A 15,660-nucleotide genomic window follows, 5' to 3' on the forward strand; every position below is an offset into this window, starting at 1 on the left:
ATGTATGACCAAGGTTCATACTGTTTCCTAAATATGGTAAATCTGAATGAAGCTGATGGAGCCACTGTGGACACGGTTTGGTCTCTGTCCTGGCTATATTCGTAGTTTTCAGACCTGTACAAAAACGTGGCTCTTCCTTTGATTAGTCATCCTGCCGTTATTCCACATGGGCATCACACCTGATGGTGTCGTGCCTGGCCGGCTAATCACAGAGAGACCCGCGGATGTCGGGAGGTAGGATATGGCTCTCAAGGCTCCCATCTAAAAGTCACATCCGGTCTAGGATATGGCTCTCAGGGCTACCGACCAACAGTCACATCTGGTGTAGGATATGGCTCTCAGGGCTCCCATCCAACAGTCACATCCGGTGTAGGATATGGCTCTCAGGGCTCCCGACCAACAGTCATATCCGGTGTAGGATATGGCTCTCGGCTCCCGACCAACAGTCACATCCGGTGTAGGATATGGCTCTCAGGGCTCCCGACCAACAGTCACATCCGGTGTAGGATATGGCTCTCAGGGCTCCCGACCAACAGTCACATCCGGTGTAGGATATGGCTCTCAGGGCTCCCGTCCAACAGTAACATCTGGTGTAGGATATGGCTCTCAGGGCTCCCATCCAACAGTTACATCCGGTCTAGGATATGGCTCTCAGGGCTCCGACCAACAGTCCCATCCGGTCTAGGATATGGATCTCAGGGCTCCCGACCAACAGTCACATCCGGTGTAGGATATGGCTCTCAGGGCTCCCGTCCAACAGTAACATCTGGTGTAGGATATGGCTCTCAGGGCTCCCGTCCAACAGTAACATCCGGTGTAGGATATGGCTCTCAGGGCTCCCGTCCAACAGTCACATCCGGTCTAGGATATGGATCTCAGGGTTTCCGTCCAACAGTCACATGCGGCTGATAGACCAGGTCCTGAGAATGGATTTTCACTAACTCTAGAATCCATTTTATTGGAGCCAAGCGCCTACGCGGTCATGCCAATACTTCCTCATGTAAAAATATAACTACATATAAAAATGTGGTTATTAAAATTGTATGTGTTCATTCATTCCAGGTTGGTTCAATGTGGACGACGGTAGAAACACAAACGTGTATGTGACAGGTTAGTGGTAAATGCACGCACACTCGTGCACGCACGCTGCTCTGGAGCCAAGTGTAGCACTTTTTTTTTTGTATTTGCCTCTATTTTTCTACCTTACAGGACTGCCTCCTGATATTACAAATGACGAATTTATCCAAATTATGTCTAAATGCGGCATCATCATGCGCGATCTGCAGTCTGAAGAATATAAGATAAAGCTCTATAAAGATAAGGAGGGGAACCTGAAAGGAGACGGCCTGTGCTGTTATCTCAAGGTCGGTCATCATTCATCCCGTGGTCCTGATTATTCTTTTCTTCGGTTCACTTATTTTGACTCTCTAAAGGAAATGTGGTTTTTTTTTGTAATTAAATGTTTGGAATTTATATTAAAAAGTTTGTCTGAACATGATAAATGGCCTTAGAAAAACACACCGAGGGCTGATAAAATGCCAAACGTTCATATAATATTTGCATTTATTTCTAGTTATACAGTTGTATTATGTATTTTATTATATTTTTTTCTTTAATAAATAACACACTAAGGCAAAAAAAAAATGTCTACGGGGGATTAAATTAAAAATTTCATAAAGGAATATATTACACGTTGCTTATAGTTTGTGTTTTTTTTTTTCCACTTGCAGAAAGAATCCGTTCAGCTAGCACTAAAGCTGCTCGATGAGTACGAGATCAGGGGCTACAAACTTCATGTTGAAAATGCAAAATTCCAGTTAAAGGGCGAGTATGATGCAACGAAGAAGAAGAAGAAGTGTAAGGACTACCGGAAGAAGCTGTCTCTCCAGCAGAAGTATGTGTCTGCTATTTTTGTATATACTGTGTGGTGAAATATGTGTGTATATATATATATATATATATATACACATATATATATATATATATATATATATATATATATATATATATATATATATATATATATATATATATATATATATATATATATATATATATATATATGTGTGTGTGGTGACATATGTCTAGGGTTATATGTGTGACTAGTGATAATGTAACATCTGTCCTGAAGGCAAGTCGCACCTAGATGGTAATAGGTACAGTACTTCCTTGGGACTAGTAGAAATTCTGTCTCCAGATCTCACCAGGAGGTCTAGCTAAGGCCAAGAAGAAAGGAACACTTGACCCCCCCTAGTGCTTGGAGGGGAGATGCTAATTGCGGCCTGAGGTTAGCTATTCCTGGGAACCATCTTACAAGTGTCTCCAGAGGAAAATAATATATATTCATTAGTAGAGCGGCCGTGCCCAATCAAACAGACCGCAATTATGATATTAACCTGGGGGGCCGGTCTAGAAACCTGACCTCAGACCAAAGTTATAAATTTAGGCTGCGGACAGAGAATTGTGTTCACATGATGGGGGCAGCCTAAGAAGCTGGTGTGATACAATCTACATTCTTCCTACCCTCAGGGAGCAGAAAGCAACTACCGGTTAGATAATTTCTGTAAGTTTCTCCTGTTTATTTTGACACTGTTTTGCATAAGTTGTATGTCTTTTTATTATCATATTTTTATACCTTTTTCTTGTAAGCATTGAACCTTTTTGTTATTAAAGTATAAAACTTTAACCAGTTGAACCTTGAATGTTATAAAAGAATCCATAGCCTAAGGTGTGTGAGCCTTATGAGTGATAGACATATTTTTATTAGTATTGTTAGTTCCGGGACTCATCGCCCGTGTATTCGATGAGTGGTGGCAGCGTGTATGAGCGGGTGTGTGGCTTGGGTCGGTGTGTGATTTATGCTCCCATTACAGCATAGGACAGAGGTTGAATGCTGGACTGAGAGAGGGGAGATAGATAACCCTTGCAGGCACAACCCCAAGTCACGTGTGAGAGCGGGCACATGACGAATTAGTGACACCACGGAGAAGGGATCCGTGACATACTGAATGGCCCTGAACGGAGGGTCACTTAGGGGCATTACATGGCTGGCCTTTTATTATAATGGCTGATATGTAATGCTAAAGCTCCATTGCATCAGCCTCTACAGAGAAAATGTATGTCTAGACTATGGCTGTCCCTGCGTCATGGCCCCCGGCGACATGGTGAGCCCCGCTATATGTGTAAACAGGCTTCTGTGCCTTTTGGTTGAAATTTCGGCTTACACATTCTACCCTCCAAGGAAGGAACGCTCATTGGCTTCCAAGACACATATAGGCCCCAATTCATCATGACCAGCGATATTGCCACTGGTCTTGATGAGGGGCTGTAATGGAGTCACTCTCCTGAGTCATTAAAAGGAGTCTGCCTCCATTGGCTTTGCCAGAAATCTTACTCTAGTCAGGGATTGGAGTGACATTTATAATAATAATCTTTATTTTTATATAGTGCTAACATTTTCCGCAGCGCTTTACAGTTTGCAAACATTGTCATCACTGTCCCCGATGGGGCTCACAATCTAGATTCCCTATCAGTATGTCTTTGGATTGTGGGAGGAAACCGGAGTACCCGGAGGAAACCCACGCAAACACGGGGAGAACATACAAACTCTTTGCAGATGTTGTCCTTGGTGGGGTTTGAACCCAGGACTCCAGAGCTGCTGTGCTAACCACTGAGCCACCGTGCTGACATTTGTGATGTAGGGAACCTCACAGCTTGAAAAAAAAATAGACATGCTGTGACATCACGGCCCAGCTCCATTTTATCAAATCTGGAAGAAACTAGCGCGAAAGCGGCAAAAGTGAGAAATTTGTTTCCGCAATTCCATGCTTTAGACTTCCTTCACCCTGACAGCAGACCCCAAGTGCCCGTCGTATACTCTCTTCACCATCTTAACTAATCTCGGTTGTGTTTTTTCTTTCCTAGACAACTGGATTGGAGGCCGGAGAAGAAGGACAATGAAACAAGGAAACGATTCGAGAGAGTTATCATCATCAAAAACATGTTCCATCCATCAGACTTTGAGGTGAGAGAATGTTTCCTGCAGCAGATATTTTTTAGTTATTGTTGCGCCCTGTAGATGGCGCCGTTGTTTAACCAGTTTATCAGCTTCGTGCAAGAACGTAAAGAGAAAGGTCCGGATCCTGTGACCCACAAGTGTCCTTCATTTCCACCTTTGGATACTAAGATTTCTTGCATTGTATTTTTTTTTATTACATATCTTAATAGAAAGAACCAGTTTTATTTTCTTTGTAGTCTTCAGTATTACAAAATGTATATGACAGAGAAGGGGAATTATAAGACCAGAACATATCTTTTATTATACACACTTAGGCCCCCATCACATGTCCATAGAAAACAGATACTGCACAAAACAGTACCGGAGTCATCAGCGCATTGGGTCTGCGCGTTGGATCAGTGTGTTGGACCTGTCCGTGGGTGTGATGGATCAGTGTATTATCCGTGTTTTTCCAGTATGGTTAAGGAAAAAAATTACAAAACTTTTCCTATACTTTGCAGTGTTAAACACTTACAGCACACAGATGCCGTATGTGTTTTACTTGGATCCATAGACTCGTATTGGCCCTTGTCATCCATATTGCTGGAATAAAACGGCCATGTCTCCGTGTGGTTTACACTGACACATGGTGAGTGTAAAAACACAGATATGAGCAGCCCCATAGCTTATGATGGGACCCATGATTGTGATGGTGTGGTGTCTGTGAAAATAACAGATGCCTTATGTAGTGGAAACGTGAAGGATTTCTTACATAGCACCAGTAATTCCACAGAGCTTTACAGACATTATCATCACTGTCCCCGATGGGGCTCACAATCTAGATTCCCTATCAGTATGTGTTTGGAGTGTGGGAGGAAACCGGAGAACCCGGAGGAAACCCTGCAAACATGGAGGCAACATACAAACTCCTTGCAGATGTTTTGGTTTGTGGGAATTAACCCAGCTGCAAAGTAACAGTGCTAACCACTGAGCCACCTTGCAGTCCTGTGTTGTGTAAGTAGACTGTGCACCCAGCAGTCATAGACGTGTGCTCTACCCGCACACAAGGTGCTGTAAGGTAGCGCTTACTGCATGTGTTGGGGGACACTCGCTCACACAGGCCATCCAGGACCTCGCACACTCCAACCATCTGACCAGACCTCAGTCACATTATATCACATAGGTGGGAGGTGTGTGTGGTTAGTCAGACCCGCCCAGCTCTCCGACTAACCCTGTAAGCCTCCCTTTACAACTACACAAACACTTTTGGGACTACAAATCCCAGAACAACAACATTACTGGCTTACAGCGCAGAGGATCTCCTCTGCGACACAAACCGACCATTTACAATAATGATGTCACTGTCTCACCATCAGTTACGCCTGCGACTGCCATGCACTCCCATGGCCTAAATACGCCTCCGTGCGTATTCTGAGGAGAACATACAGCGTCCCCTAGTTGTAACAGGGGTCACTGCATCACAGCGGTCACATTGCTTCCATATTTTTTTTTTTAAACCTGAAGATGGATAATAAAATGAAGGACTGAACCAGATAATTGAAAGTGATAACTGAATCTACTATATAATTGCCTAAGGTTCACTTCCATCTGTCTGTCTTTCTGTCACGGATATTCATTGGTCGCGGCCTCTGTCTGTCATGGAAATCCAAGTCGCTGATTGGTCGTGGCAAAACACCCACGACCATTGCCACGACCAATCAGCTATGGGCGCAGTCCGGCGGCAACATGGCCGCTCCTTTCTCCCCGCAGTCAGTGCCTGCTCCATACTCCCCTCCAGTCAGTGCTCACACAGGGTTAATGGCAGCGCTAATGGACCGCATTATGCCGCGGTGTAACGCACTCCATTAACGCTGCTATTAACCCTGTGTGACCAACTTTTTACTATTGATGCTGCCTATGCAGCATCAATAGTAAAAAGATCTAATGTTAAAAATAATAAAAAAAATAAAAAATCATTATATACTCACCTTCCGGCGCCTTTCCCTCTCCTCGCGATGCTCCGGTGACAGCTCCATGCATTGCGATCTCGCGAAATGATGACGTAGCGGTCTCGCAAGACTAATACGTCATCATCACGCGAGATCGCAATGCACTCTTGAAACCGGAGCGCACGATCCAGGGGCCGACGGAAAGTGAGTATATAACTATTTTTGTGGGCTGTGCAATGTACTACGCGGGCTGGGCAATATACTACGCGGGCTGGGCAATGTACTACGCGGGCTGGGCAATATACTACGCGGGCTGTGCAATATACTACGCGGGCTGTGCAATATACTACGTGGCTGGGCAATGTACTACGGGGGCTGTGCAATATACTACGCGGGCTGTGCAGTATACTACGCGGGCTGTGCAGTATACTACGCGGGCTGCGCAATGTACTACGCGGGCTGCGCAATGTACTACGCGGGCTGGCCAATGTACTACGCGGGCTGTGCAATGTACTACGCGGGCTGTGCAATGTACTACGCGGCTGTGCAATGTACTACGCGGGCTGTGCAATGTACTACGCGGGCTGTGCAATGTACTACGCGGGCTGTGCAATGTACTACGCGGGCTGTGCAATGTACTACGCGGGCTGGCCAATGTACTACGCGGGCTGTGCAATGTACTACGCGGGCTGTGCAATGTACTACGCGGGCTGTGCAATGTACTACGCGGCTGTGCAATGTACTACGCGGGCTGTGCAATGTACTACGCGGGCTGTGCAATGTACTACGCGGGCTGTGCAATGTACTACGCGGCTGTGCAATGTACTACGCGGGCTGTGCAATGTACTACGCGGGCTGTGCAATGTACTACGCGGGCTGTGCAATGTACTACGTGGGCTGTGCAATATACTACGCGGGCTGTGCAATGTACTACGCGGGCTGTGCAATGTACTACGCGGGCTGGCCAATGTACTACGCGGGCTGTGCAATGTACTACGCGGGCTGTGCAATGTACTACGCGGCTGTGCAATGTACTACGCGGGCTGTGCAATGTACTACGCGGGCTGTGCAATGTACTACGCGGGCTGTGCAATGTACTACGCGGGCTGTGCTATGTACTGCGGGGGCTGTGCAATATACTACGGGGGCTGTGCAATATGCTACGGGGGCTGTGCAATATGCTACGCGGGCTGGGCAATATGCTACGTCGCTGGGCAATATAGTACGTGACTGGGCAATATACTACGTGGTTGGGCAATAATATACGTGGCTGGGCAATATACTACGTGGCTGTGCAATATACTACGTGACTGGGCAATATACTACGTGGTTGGGCAATAATATACGTGGCTGGGCAATATACTACGTGGCTGTGCAATATACTACGTGGACATGCATATTCTAGAATACCCGATGTGTTAGAATCGGGCCACCATCTAGTGTATTATACTTATGTCTCACCGGTGTGACCAGGAAGGTGAATTGTGGCACATATATTTTCTCCAATTTGGCCCAAGCAAAATAGTTTAAGTTGTTATAAGTGAGCCTACCATTTCCCTAGTTTCCCTAGTGAGACCATTTAGGTGAAGCTTACCAATACTGATCAGTTTGTGGAAATAATAATTATTATTTAATCACCTTTCTATCATGCTATATAATTATACTGACTTTTTGGATCATATGCAGTATAGACAACGCTGCTTATATAGGTATTTTACCACTGTTTTGGATCTTGTGATATAAATTTATCATATACTTCGTGCTATTTATATTTTCACCGGATACATATGATCGTTATGGCTCTTCTTGTTTTTTGTATGTACGTCCGACAACATGTATTGATTTTATCGCTTTAATAATTTTTCTCCTGTGTTTTGTCTATTATAAATCTATTTACTCATTAGCAAAGTGTATATATTCTTCATATTCATGAATCTTCATGGTCGCTGTAGGATACAGTATTCTCATGTATGTACTGTGTGCAGACCCTATTGCAGCGTGCCCACCATTTATTGGAATATTTTCATTAATTGTGGCATGCGCCATGCCTTTCATTAAAAAAAAAAATACTTTGCATGATGACAAATCAACTGAATTTCTGGATCTGCCAGTACCAGTCGGACCAGATTGCTGTATATTTTTACGACCCTGTGGAATGTGGGTAGGGCGACTTCTAGAGCCTCCGGTCCTTGCTGTATCGCTGCTGCTATCTTCTGAAATGTTCCTATGGACAGTTATCATAGAAGCACGTCAAGAACGCCGCTCCGATCCTCTGTCCGTGTGATTAGTCATTTATTACACGCACTATTATCAATATTTATTACATGACATACATAAGACGTTTTATAAATCCCAAGAACTTTAAGTGTTACTGTTCTTTAAACATTTTTTACATTTCACTTAAGTTTTATTCCTTGCCGTAGATTTATAGATAATTATAATAGTAACTAGATGGGTATTTCCTGAAGGAACTACAGATAGTGCTTTGTAATGGTGCCCGGGCTGCCCCTGCAAGACTTTCACACTTGGGTGCCCTTCAGGCGCTGGTTTGGTGGGCGGGGCCCTTCAGGGGATGATTTGGTGGGCGGGGCCACTCTGTGTCCGATTTGGTAGACGGGACCACTCTGGGTCCGATTTGGTGGGCGGGGCCACTCTGGGTCAGATTTGGTGGGCGGGGCCACTCTGGGTCAGATTTGGTGGGCAGAGCACCTCTGGGTCAGATTTGGTGGGCGGGGCACCTCGGTCAGATTTGGTGGGCGGGGCACCTCTGGGTCACATTTGGTGGGCAGGGTCACTCTGGGTCACATTTGGTGGGCGGGGTCACTCTGGGTCACATTTGGTGGGCGGGGTCACTCTGGGTCACATTTGGTGGGCGGGGTCACTCTGGGTCACATTTGGTGGGCGGGGTCACTCTGGGTCACATTTGGTGGGCGGGGTCACTCTGGGTCACATTTGGTGGGCGGGGTCACTCTGGGTCACATTTGGTGGGCGGGGTCACTCTGGGTCACATTTGGTGGGCGGGGTCACTCTGGGTCACATTTGGTGGGCGGGGTCACTCTGGGTCACATTTGGTGGGCGGGGTCACTCTGAGTCACATTTGGTGGGCGGGGTCACTCTGGGTCACATTTGGTGGGCGGGGTCACTCTGGGTCCGATTTGGTGGGCGGGGTCACTCTGGGTCCGATTTGGTGGGCGGGGTCACTCTGGGTCCGATTTGGTGGGCGGGGCACCTCTGGGTCCGATTTGGTGGGCGGGGCCACTCGCGGTCCCATTTGGTGGGCGGGGCCACTCGGGGTCACATTTGGTGGGCGGGGTCACATTTGGTGGGCGGGGTCACTCTGGGTCACATTTGGTGGTCGGGGCCCCTCAGGGTCCGATTTGGTGGTCGGGGCCCCTCAGGGTCCGATTTGGAGGTCGGGGCCCCTCAGGGTCCGATTTGGTGGTCGGGGCCCCTCAGGGTCCGATTTGGTGGTCGGGGCCCCTCAGGGTCCGATTTGGTGGTCGGGGCCCCTCAGGGTCCGATTTGGAGGTCGGGGCCCCTCAGGGTCCGATTTGGTGGTCGGGGTCACTCTGGGTCACATTTGGTGGGCGGGGTCACTCTGGGTCACATTTGGTGGGCGGGGTCACTCTGGGTCACATTTGGTGGGCGGGGTCACTCTGGGTCACATTTGGTGGGCGGGGTCACTCTGGGTCACATTTGGTGGGCGGGGTCACTCTGGGTCACATTTGGTGGGCAGGGTCACTCTGGGTCACATTTGGTGGGCGGGGTCACTCTGGGTCACATTTGGTGGGCGGGGTCACTCTGGGTCACATTTGGTGGGCGGGGTCACTCTGAGTCACATTTGGTGGGCGGGGTCACTCTGGGTCACATTTGGTGGGCGGGGTCACTCTGGGTCCGATTTGGTGGGCGGGGTCACTCTGGGTCCGATTTGGTGGGCGGGGTCACTCTGGGTCCGATTTGGTGGGCGGGGCACCTCTGGGTCCGATTTGGTGGGCGGGGCCACTCGCGGTCCCATTTGGTGGGCGGGGCCACTCGGGGTCACATTTGGTGGGCGGGGTCACATTTGGTGGGCGGGGTCACTCTGGGTCACATTTGGTGGTCGGGGCCCCTCAGGGTCCGATTTGGTGGTCGGGGCCCCTCAGGGTCCGATTTGGAGGTCGGGGCCCCTCAGGGTCCGATTTGGTGGTCGGGGCCCCTCAGGGTCCGATTTGGTGGTCGGGGCCCCTCAGGGTCCGATTTGGTGGTCGGGGCCCCTCAGGGTCCGATTTGGAGGTCGGGGCCCCTCAGGGTCCGATTTGGTGGTCGGGGCCCCTCAGGGTCCGATTTGGTGGTCGGGGCCCCTCAGGGTCCGATTTGGTGGTCGGGGCCCCTCAGGGTCCGATTTGGTGGTCGGGGCCCCTCAGGGTCCGATTTGGAGGTCGGGGCACCTCAGGGTCCGATTTGGTGGTCGGGGCCCCTCAGGGTCCGATTTGGAGGTCGGGGCCCCTCAGGGTCCGATTTGGAGGTCGGGGCCCCTCAGGGTCCGATTTGGAGGTCGGGGCCCCTCAGGGTCCGATTTGGAGGTCGGGGCCGCTCAGGGTCCGATTTGGAGGTCGGGGCCCCTCAGGGTCCGATTTGGTGGTCGGGGCCCCTCAGGGTCCGATTTGGTGGTCGGGGCCCCTCAGGGTCCGATTTGGTGGTCGGGGCCCCTCAGGGTCCGATTTGGTGGTCGGGGCCCCTCAGGGTCCGATTTGGTGGTCGGGGCCCCTCAGGGACCGATTTGGTGGGCGGGGTCACTCTGGGTCCGATTTGGTGGGCGGGGCCCCTCAGGGTCCGATTTGGTGGGCGGGGCCCCTCAGGGACAGATTTGGTGGGCGGGGCCCCTCAGGGTCCGATTTGGTGGGCGGGGCCCCTGTGTTCAATTTGGTGGGCGGGGCCCCTCAGGGGCCAATTTGGTGGGCGGGGCCCCCCAGGTGCCAATTTGGTGGGCGGGGCCCCTCTTGGTCCGATTTGGGGGACGGAGTCACTCTGGGTCCGATTTGGGGGCGGGGTCACTCGGGTTCCGATTTGTGGGGCGGGGTCACTCGGGGTCCGATTTGGGGGCCGGGAGCGCACTTACTTTTCACACACGGGACGAGAGAGTGTCAGTCACTTTATTCTGATGTTTGACTTTGATAAATGATCATGTCCTAAAATGGACACCGTACATTTGCATAGCTGCCATCTTTGGAAGGTCAAGTTGTGGGTAATGGAAAGTTCGCCATTATTTCCTATAGGAAATTTTTTTTTTTAAATGCGATTTTTAAAAAAAACTACAAATCGGATAGACATGAAAAATACTTAGCACACCTCTCGTGGGCGCTGGCTTCGAAATGACGCCTCACTGGAATCTGTGCGTGCAGCGGTTCGGGCCGCATTAATTGCGGAAAAAAACTGAATAAGTTTACCACGTTCGGATTACAATATTAATACTAGATGGGTATTTCCTGAAGGAACTACAGATAGTGCTTTGGAATGGTGCCCGGGCTGCCCCTCAGGCGCTGATTTGGTGGGTAGGGCCCCTCAGGGTCCGATTTGGTGGGCGGGGCCCCTCAGGGTCCGATTTGGTGGGTGGGGTCCCTCAGGGTCCGATTTGGTGGGCGGGGTCCCTCAGGGTCCGATTTGGTGGGCGGGGCCCCTTAGGGTCCGATTTGGTGGGCGGGGTCACTCTGGGTCCGATTTGGTGGGTGGGGCCCCTCAGGATCCGATTTGGTGGGTGGGGCCCCTCAGGGTCTGATTTGGTGGGCGGGGCCACTCGGTCAGATTTGGTGCGCGGGGTCAATCTGGGTCAGATTTGGTGGGCGAAGTCACTTGGGGTCCGATTTGGGGGGCGGGGTCACTTGGGGTCCAATTTGGGGGACTGGGTCACTCGGGGTCCGATTTGGGGGGCGGGGTCACTCGGGGTCCAATTTGGGGGGCGGGGTCACTCGGGGTCCGATTTGGGGTACGGAGTCACTCAAGGTCCGATTTGGGGTCGGGGTCACTCGGGGTCTGATTTGTGGGGCGGGGTCACTCGGGGTCCGATATGGTGGCCGGGGGCACACTTACTTTTCACACACGGGACCAGGGGTGCACTTACTTTTCATACACGGGAACACGGGACGAGAGGGTGTCATAGTCACTTTATTCTGATGTTTGACTTTGATAAATGATCATGTCCTAAAATGGACACTGTACATTTGCATAGCTGCCATCTTTGGAAAGTCAAGTTGGGGGTAAAGGAAAGTTCGCCATTATTTCCTATGGGAAATTTTTTTTTTTAAATGCGATTTTTTAAAAAAAACTACAAATCGGATCGACATGAAAAATACTTAGCACACCTCTCGTGGGCACTGGCTTCGAAATGACGCCTCACTGGAGTCTCTGCGTGCAGCGGTTCGGGCCGCATTAATTGCAGAAAAAAGCCTAATAATAATAAGTTTACCACGTTCGGATTACAATAATAATACTAGATGGGTATTTCCTGAAGGAACTACAGATAGTGCTTTGGAATGGTGCCCGTGCTGTCCCTGCAAGACTTTCACACTTGGGTGCCCTTCAGGCGCGGATTTGGTAAGTGGGGCCCCTCAGGGTCCGATTTGGTTGTCGGGGCCCCTCAGGGTCCGATTTGGTGGGCGGGGCCCCTCAGGGTCCGATTTGGTGGGCGGGGTCACTCTGGGTCACATTTGGTGGGCGGGGTCACTCTGGGTCACATTTGGTGGGCGGGGTCACTCTGGGTCACATTTGGTGGGCGGGGTCACTCTGGGTCACATTTGGTGGGCGGGGTCACTCTGGGTCACATTTGGTGGGCGGGGTCACTCTGGGTCACATTTGGTGGCCGGGGTCACTCTGGGTACGATTTGGTGGGCGGGGTCACTCTGGGTCACATTTGGTGGCCGGGGTCACTCTGGGTCACATTTGGTGGGCGGGGTCACTCTGGGTCACATTTGGTGGGCGGGGTCACTCTGGGTCACATTTGGTGGGCGGGGTCACTCTGGGTCACATTTGGTGGGCGGGGGCACTCTGGGTCACATTTGGTGGGCGGGGTCACTCTGGGTACGATTTGGTGGCCGGGGTCACTCTGGGTACGATTTGGTGGCCGGGGTCACTCTGGGTACGATTTGGTGGCCGGGGTCACTCTGGGTCTGATTTGGTGGCCGGGGTCACTCGGTCACATTTGGTGGGCGGGGTCACTCTGGGTCACATTTGGTGGGCGGGGTCACTCTGGGTCACATTTGGTGGGCGGGGTCACTCTGGGTCACATTTGGTGGGCGGGGTCACTCTGGGTCACATTTGGTGGGCGGGGTCACTCGGTCACATTTGGTGGGCGGGGTCACTCTGGGTCACATTTGGTGGGCGGGGTCACTCTGGGTCACATTTGGTGGGCGGGGTCACTCTGGGTCACATTTGGTGGGCGGGGTCACTCTGGGTCACATTTGGTGGGCGGGGTCACTCTGGGTCACATTTGGTGGGCGGGGTCACTCTGGGTCACATTTGGTGGGCGGGGTCACTCTGGGTCACATTTGGTGGGCGGGGTCACTCTGGGTCACATTTGGTGGGCGGGGTCACTCTGGGTCACATTTGGTGGGCGGGGTCACTCTGGGTCACATTTGGTGGGCGGGGTCACTCTGGGTCACATTTGGTGGGCGGGGTCACTCTGGGTCCGATTTGGTGGGCGGGGTCACTCTGGGTCCGATTTGGTGGGCGGGGTCACTCTGGGTCCGATTTAGTGGGCGGGGCCACTCGGGGTCCGATTTGGTGGGCGGGGCCACTCGAGTCCGATTTGGTGGGCTGCGCACCTCAGGTGCCAATTTGGTGTGCGGGTCACTTTAAGAGCTGATATTATCTGGCAAAACTGTGTCCTGGTGGGGTCATGTAGAGTTCGTAGGCGTTGTCATAGTAACTGGATCTGACTTCGCATATCAATGAGCTAATCAGCCAGGTGGCAGTTGGCAGTTATTTTTTAAATTGCCTCAGATATCAGCCATTATACCTTATGTCAAAATTTCTCTATTGAAATGCATAGCGGCAATGCTTTCCAATGAGGGGGAATCAATTTTTAAACGCACATTGCGCCAAAACTACAAATTTGATCGACACGAAAAATACTTAGCACACCTCTCATGGACGCTGGCTTCGAAATGACACCTCACTGGAGTCTGTGCGTGCAGCGGTTCGGGCCGCATTAATTGCGGAAAAAAGCCTAATAATAATAAGAATAAGAAGAAGAATAAGAAGTTGTCTACGGTGGAATAACAATATAGTGCTTTTTACAAAGCACTATAACTAGATGGGTATTTCCTGAAGGAACTACAGATAGTGCTTTGGAATGGTGCCCGGGCTGCCCCTGCAAGACTTTCACACTTGGGTGCCCTTCAGGCACTGATTTTGTGGGCGGGACCCCTCAGGGTCCGATTTGGTGGGCGGGGCCCCTCAGGGTCCGATTTGGTGGGTGGGGCCCCTCAAGGTCTGATTTGGTGGGCGGGGCCCCTCAGGGTCCGATTTGGTGGGCGGGACCCCTCAGGGTCTGATTTGGTGGGCGGGGCCCCTCAGGGGCCGATTTGGTGGGCGGGGCCCCTCAGGGGCCGATTTGGTGGGCGGGGCCACTCGGGGTCCGATTTGGTGGGCGGGGCCACTCGGGGTCCGATTTGGTGGGCGCGGCCCCTCAGGGACCGATTTGGTGGGCAGGGCCCCTCAGGGGCCAATTTGGTGGGCGGGGCCCCTCAGGGTCCGATTTGGTGGGCGTAGCCCCTCAGGGTCTGATTTGGTGGGCGGGGCCCATCAAGGTCCGATTTGGTGGGCGGGGCACCTCAGGGGCCGATTTGGTGGGCGGGACCCCTCAGGGGCCGATTTGGTGGGTGGGGTCCCTCAGGGGCCGATTTGGTGGGCGGGGCCCCTCAGGGGCCGATTTGGTGGGCGGGGCACCTCAGGGTCCGATTTAGGGGGCGGGGCCCCTCAGGGTCAGATTTGATGGGCGGGGCCCCTCAGCATCCGATTTGGTGGGCGGGGCCCCTCAGGGTCCGATTTGGTGGGTGGGGCCCCTCTGGGTCCGATTTGGTGGGCGGGGCACCTCAGGGTCCGATTTGGTGGGCGGGGTCACTATGGGTCCGATTTGGTGGGCTGGGCACCTCAGGGTCCAATTTGGTGGGCGGGTTCACTCTGGGTCCGATTTGGTGGGCGGAGTCACTCTGGGTCCGATTTGGTGGGCGGGGCCACTCGGGGGTCCGATTTGGTGGGCGGGGCCACTCGGGGGTCCGATTTGGTGGGCGGAACAACTCGGGGTCCAATTTGGTGGGTGGGGCCACTCGGGGTCCGATTTGGTTGGCGGGGCCACTCGGGGTCTGATTTGGTGGGCGGGGCCACTCGGGGTCCGATTTGGTGGGAGGGGCCTCTCGGGGTTTAGATTTGGGGGGCGTGACCACTCGGTGCACTTACTTTTCACCCACGGGATTGGGGTGCACTTACTCTTCACCCACGGGACCGGGGGTGCACTTACTTTTCACACACGGGACGAGAGGGTGTCATAGTCACTTTATTCTGATGTTTGACTTAAATGATCATGTCCTAAAATGGACACCGTACATTTGCATAGCTGCCATCTTTGGAAGGTCAAGTTTTGGGTAATGGAAAGTTCGCCATTATTTCCTATGGGAATTTTTTTTTTTTAAATGCAATTTTTTTAACAACTACAAATCGGATCGACACGAAAAATACTTA

The 15,660-nt window shown here is 51.6% G+C and overlaps 1 protein-coding gene across 1 annotated transcript in view; it reads left to right on the top strand.

Moving 5' to 3' along the window:
• Positions 1–15,660, top strand: part of HTATSF1 (HIV-1 Tat specific factor 1) — a 94,506-nt gene that overhangs the window by 15,654 nt on the left and 63,192 nt on the right. Inside the window, exons 3-6 of the mRNA XM_069747001.1 lie at positions 1,063–1,110; positions 1,210–1,364; positions 1,731–1,894; positions 3,925–4,024. Coding sequence (XP_069603102.1) covers positions 1,063–1,110; positions 1,210–1,364; positions 1,731–1,894; positions 3,925–4,024 — 467 coding nt within the window. The remainder of the gene's footprint in view (positions 1–1,062; positions 1,111–1,209; positions 1,365–1,730; positions 1,895–3,924; positions 4,025–15,660) is intronic.

This window comes from Ranitomeya imitator, chromosome 2, assembly GCF_032444005.1.
Source record: "Ranitomeya imitator isolate aRanImi1 chromosome 2, aRanImi1.pri, whole genome shotgun sequence".
Lineage (NCBI taxonomy): Eukaryota > Metazoa > Chordata > Amphibia > Anura > Dendrobatidae > Ranitomeya > Ranitomeya imitator.